Here is a 6,190-nt window from a genome sequence, read left to right as displayed (position 1 = left end):
ATTAAATATATATATAATACAATATTTAAGTAATACTTTTGCATACTAAAATTTTACAAATTGAAGGATACATTGGTGTCTGAACATCAATGTGAATAATTGTACCTTTTATGGCTAAAATTAATAGTATTACAGCATCCTTTTCATTAATTATTCATTTCTTGATGTTTCAGTACGTATATACATATGTATATCTCAATCGAAAATTAAAAAACATATAATCTGCAAACTTTTTTATTTTGACATTTGGTTAATATTTGTTACCATATTATTTAATCTATTTGAAAGGGAGAATATTATTTCCCTAATATTCTCTAATAAACATACAAAAATTTACTAGTAACTTACAATGAATATTTTCTAACCTTTATATTCAATTTTTCCATATTTTCCATATATTTTTCTGTAAATTTCATCAAAATCGGTTATTAATACTTGGAAAATATCTCCTACAAGTGGAGTACTTAGCCTATTGTTCAATTTGTCTCAGAATCTGCGAATCTGCATTAGTCATAATCGATTTTCAAGATCACTTCAAATAGTTCTTCCTAGTAATAATTCGATTCTTCGTTAATTAGTTCGTCTCATAGTGACAAATGAACCAACGATAGTATTTTTCGCGAAGTGTCATTGCTCTTTCGTTGCGTCTGTATTGTGTTTTTCCAAGGAGGGGTGGTCACTACTAACTCCGCTCTATTTATATTTTGCCGAGACTTTAGCTTTTAGGCTAGTTTACATTCACCAGACTTAGTTTTCAATGAACATTTCACGTGACTTCCAACCCTTAGGAAACTTCAAATTTATCACACTTCTTTTAGAGCTGCCGGGAGCGGCAGACAACGAAGCTAAAATAAACCAAATGAACAGATTCATCGGTAACTCACAAACCCTCCCAGAGCAAACACTCTAAACTTCGCTTTCCCTCAAAAATGACTAAGGTTTCCAACTGTGTCAGTCATAAACCCTGTTAGCCATGTGCGCTAACATCCGGATGTTCTTTAATTCTCTTTGGTATCCATCTGAGAGCAGAGTTTTTCTCGAATTTAACATTTCGTTGTTAAGAAAAGTTGATGGTAGATAATTCTGAACAAATAATTTCGCTATCTCACGAAAACTTCTAATTCTATGCAATAAAATGACTGTTTTGACTGGAGACAGTGGTTATCTCACGAGGAATTAAAGTTATCACAAAAATGTTCGTCCGAAAATTGTTTGGTATAGAAGGTGACATAAATAATTTTTCGTTCGGTGTTATCAACGAAACATTTTGTAATTTCGTAATTACAATGCTCGAAAGTTTTTCACTCCATTTGAGTTAGAAATATGTTATTAAAAGGAATAAATTGAAGTTAGAATAATTATTAATAATTAGTACAATTATTAAATGAAATAAATTAATTCAATATTTATTAAATCAATATTAATTCAATTTGCCATTTAAAAAACATCTTATTTTTATGCTTGATCTTTAATGGGCTAGTAATTTTTCTGTTGATGTAGTGGTAGATTATACAGATATTAAGTTAATTTTTTATATGAAATCCTGAATTTTCTTATTTATAATATAGCAGTGTTTGTTGAAATGAATATAATGATCTATTGTAAGCGAACACAATGATTTAATATAATGAATTATGAGTAAAAAATGCAAGGTCTCATTTAAAAACACTAACTGGTCCTTGATATATTTGTTATTACTATATCCACAAAATAAAATATTACTTTTGTCCCCCACTATATGAAACTTATGTAAGATTTAATTTTATTGTCATATTTGTTATATTTGTTGAATATTTTTGATAACTTTAATTTTTTGAAAGACATCTTGCTGTTGTCACTTACACATGACCCTATGTGTAATAAATCCATAAACAAAAACTGTTCAAAACGTTAACAAATTTTTAAAACAGTCTAATAATTAACTATTTATTAATTTAACATTCTTTTGCTTATAATTTAAAAGTGTTCTTATTCAAAATTCATATCCACCACAGATAACTTTGTTACTTTAAATAAAAAATAAAGTATGAAAAAAATATGCAAAAATATCAAAAAATTGCAAAAGTTGTAAAAGTGAAGTGGTAGATTTAATTAATTAGAGAATAGAGATGATTAGAATATTAATTTTTCTCTTTTTGCATGAAATATTTAGTTTTTTAATTAATTTTAAAACTACTAAAAGTTCTTAAGATATTGGATAATGAATTTTTGCAGGAAGTTAATAAAATAAACTTCAATTCTATATTCTACCATTTTTAAAGTATACATATATCAAATTAAATTACAGTATATTGAGTAACATTCTTAGCAACTTTTAAAAATAGCAAAAAACCCTAAAACTATGTTTTTTTAAATTACAATTTGGTTAAACAATTTATTTTATATTAATATATTAAATTATTTATAAAACTTTTTATATATTCTATTTTATCTCATTCACAACACAAAATAATTCCAGACATTTAAAACAAGAGTTGAAATTAATACAACGTGTAAATGAAAAAGTACAAATTTACATCAAACTGATAAGAAATTGGTTTAAAATGAATTTGTATTTTTCTCACACAAAAATTGCAAAGTAAACAACAGAAAGCGCATAAAATTGATTAAATAATTTTATTTGACGTATTTTAAAATGTCGTTAATGTCGATATGTTCATTTATAAATAGATGCATTTAAAATACACTTTTACAGATATGCATATTTGCCTCAGAATATCTGAGTTAATAGTCATCTAGTATAATTTTTTTTTTCTTATTGTTACCAAAGTAGTAAATAGAATATATTTTCTCAATATTATTATTCCCAATCACATGTAACACCATGCTCAACTATACACAATGTGCATATAAATATACGTGTATCAGATGATAAAGTAGAAAAAGAGAAAGCGAGCGTCGCTCTGACAAGGGGACACCAACTGTCCGACTTCAATTTTAATGTACTTTTGCAGAACGATAATTGAGCTGATCCCTTGTGATGTATACAGAATATTAGGTGTAGATACTTAATAATTTTAAAAATATAAATAATTAAAATTATATGCCTTGATACACACCAGATATATCATAATTTAAACACCGTAACTTAAGATTGCGTTGGCGAATTGGTATAAATTTTGAACCAATAAACGCGTTGTCGTCAGATCAAATCTTCAAAACCACAATAATTTTATTTTGTTCATTTGTATTTCTGTTACCGGTAATAGAAATAGGAGAACATTTAAAGATACGATCTTCATTTATATTGACTACACTATTTTAAAAATAAATAAAAAATTATAGAAAATTAATGATTTCAATCTTGTCAGTAGTACATGTCAACTTATGAATATTGAATAGATATTAAAAATCTATTAGATATTTATGTTAAAAATATGTGAAGTATTAGTTATTCAAGCACAATAAAGAACAAATGGACATGTAGGCAGATTATACCAAAATCTTTATTCTTTTTGGAAGGAAAGAGTTCTGTACACAACTAGTATGTATTACAATAGTATTATTTTATTAATTATCATTGCAATGCTTTTAATGCGTGTATGATAGTTATCATCTGCTCATATTAGTAATCCAGAAAAATAGATGAACAAAAAAAAATATTGTGGTTTTGGAAGAATTTGATCTGATGACCCCACGTTTACAACTTCAACATTTATACTGATTGACCACCGCAATTGTAAGCAGTAAAATTTAAATTGTAATACACCTCATTGTGTAACAGGGTATGTAATTTTAATTATTTATAGCTTAGAAGTTATACGGTATTTACATTTAATATTTTGCATACATCAAAAGGGATCACTTCGATTAGCGTTCTGCAAAAACGCATTAAAATCAAAGTCGGACAGTTCGTGTCCTTCCCTTGCGAGTGTAGAGCGCGGTAGGCTCGGTTCTGTAGAGGAGAGGGGAGGTCACTGAGCAGAGCAAAACATGTGAACGCACACAAGGTAAATTCCACCACCACCGTGCTCACCATTACCAATGTCGTCCCGTAGGAGCGAACCGGCCGATAAAATGTGCGAGAACGATAAGTCAGTCAAGTGCGAGAACGCAGAGGAAGAGGACGACGACATGTTCGAACAAGATTTTCTCGAGGATGCTCAGTGGAAACGAACGCAGCAGAACACGTTTACGAGATGGGCGAACGAGAAGTTGAAAACGGTGAACAGACACATCGATGACCTGGAATGCGATTTATCCGACGGTCTCCATCTGATTGGTTTGATCGAGGTGCTCGCGCAGAAAAAGCTTCCAAAGCACAGTCAAAGGCCCATCTTTAGATCACAGAAATTGGAAAATGTGTCTGTGGCGTTGAAGTTCTTGGACGACGAGGGAATAAGAATCGTTAACATCGGTGAGTGACTGACATTTTTTTTCTCTCTTTCCGCTTGATGCTGCTTCTTTGTCGGTTAGAATCAAATCGGTGCCGCGGTATAAACTGTGCCTCTCTTTTTTCGTACGAAAGGAACGAAGGAACGGAGTGGAAAAGAACCAAAGGAACAAAAAGGAATAGGAATATAGGAAAAGAACCAAGAGTTTTAGTGTTCTTTTATTGCCTTTTTTTTTGTACAAGTTAATTCGTTAAATTAAAGTTAAAGTTATATTATCCTTGTTAGTATTTGAATATTATATTTTAACCATTATTGCGACATATGTATATGTCTTATTATAATTAAGTTAACGCATATACATATTGTTTTGTGCAATATTAAAACATATATTCTGTTCAATAGAAATATAAATTTCATCGATTTAAATATTTATTAAGAGAAGTGACGTATTAAGACAATATGTTATTCTTACGTCTTATAAAAATATGTGGACATGTAATATTCTATGTTTTTACAATATATAGTTATCTACTTGGTCGATCGTCAGTATTGTTTACAAATATAATATTGTAGAAGACGTGAAGCATAGATCGAAATAACCGTTACTGTTTACCGTCAGACTACTGAAGCTCGCAGTCCTGTGCCGGGGTCACTTCTTACTCACACGGATATTCCACTAATCCGTAATATTCCCCTATGTTTTTTCAATATATAGTCACTTACTTGGTTCATCGTTAATACCGTTTACAAATATAATATTATAGAAGATGTGAAGCATAGGTCGAAATAACCGTTACTATTTACCGCCCGACTACTGCAGCTCGCAGTCCTGTGGCGGGGTCACTACTGACTCACACGGATATTTTACTAACACATATTTATGGTCGCTCGAGCGGCTCACCAATATTGACTAACACAGAGTGACAGTGGCTCGAGATCGTGGTTCTCACCAATATTGTACCAACATAGTGACAGACACTCGACTCATGTAGGAACAAATAATAATTACACGAATAATAAAGTTATATTTATTATATATTTATGTATTATTTTGTCAGAATGTGACTTTCTTCGTCCACAGTTTCTGTCACTTTGGCAGACACGTGTCAGCTATATGATATTTGTGCGTTAGTGTGATCGTTACTTTTGAGCTAATATAAGTAGTTTCTATTTTTTATATATATATACTATTATATATAAATATTTTGTGAGCCGGGTCAGAAATGACCCCGGCACGGTGTGAGCAGAGTTAATTATCTATAATCGTGGTATAGGAACGGGATGCCGTAAAATATTAAGGATATCAGTTTTATACGAGTTAAATTTCGTGTTGAAGTCGTTGAAGCTATACGAAGATAGAGTCACGAATATCAAATTAAATCAAAGTTTTGGAAATGATTAAAAAGGGATTTTTTATTTATAAGATCAAGTAACGATAATTTGTAGGTTCTTTAATTCAGAATAAATGGTCTTCTTTGTGTCGAAGTGAGCGTTCCAAAACAAGTGGTTGCCGTTTTGTTGGTAAAATTGTTCCCAAATAGACTCCCTAACAGTGTTCATTATCGGAAGACAAAACATTCGAGTATACTTTAAACACAATAAGTAAAAGTAACGAAAGTTTCATCTTTGTTTATTTTAACAAAGTCTTTTTTGCAACCGTCTATTATTTCGAGGTCATTCAAAAGTAGCATTTTGAATTAGCCCTTTCCCGCCCTTTTATTATATTCTAAAGAAAAGTAGCTCGTTAGTTAGAAATTGTAAAATCACTTTTAAATGATATTCAATTGTTAGGGAAGACAAAATTTTTATTTATATTACTACATTTTATAAGAGAAATGATTTTTTACTGATCAACA

The 6,190-nt window shown here is 30.2% G+C and overlaps 1 protein-coding gene across 1 annotated transcript in view; it reads left to right on the top strand.

The window, feature by feature from the left end:
• The window catches only part of cher (filamin A protein cher), a gene marked incomplete at its 3' end in the record, with an annotated part of 100,670 nt that overhangs the window by 9,266 nt on the left and 85,214 nt on the right, over nt 1-6,190 (top strand). Inside the window, exon 2 of the mRNA XM_017907251.1 lies at nt 3,999-4,357. Within this exon, the coding sequence (XP_017762740.1) occupies nt 4,018-4,357 (340 nt within the window). The remainder of the gene's footprint in view (nt 1-3,998; nt 4,358-6,190) is intronic.

This window comes from Eufriesea mexicana, unplaced genomic scaffold, assembly GCF_001483705.2.
Source record: "Eufriesea mexicana isolate 0111107269 unplaced genomic scaffold, ASM148370v2 scaffold7532, whole genome shotgun sequence".
NCBI lineage: Eukaryota > Metazoa > Arthropoda > Insecta > Hymenoptera > Apidae > Eufriesea > Eufriesea mexicana.
Note: the sequence above shows the minus strand (reverse complement) of the source record. Positions and strands in the feature narration are given on the sequence as shown.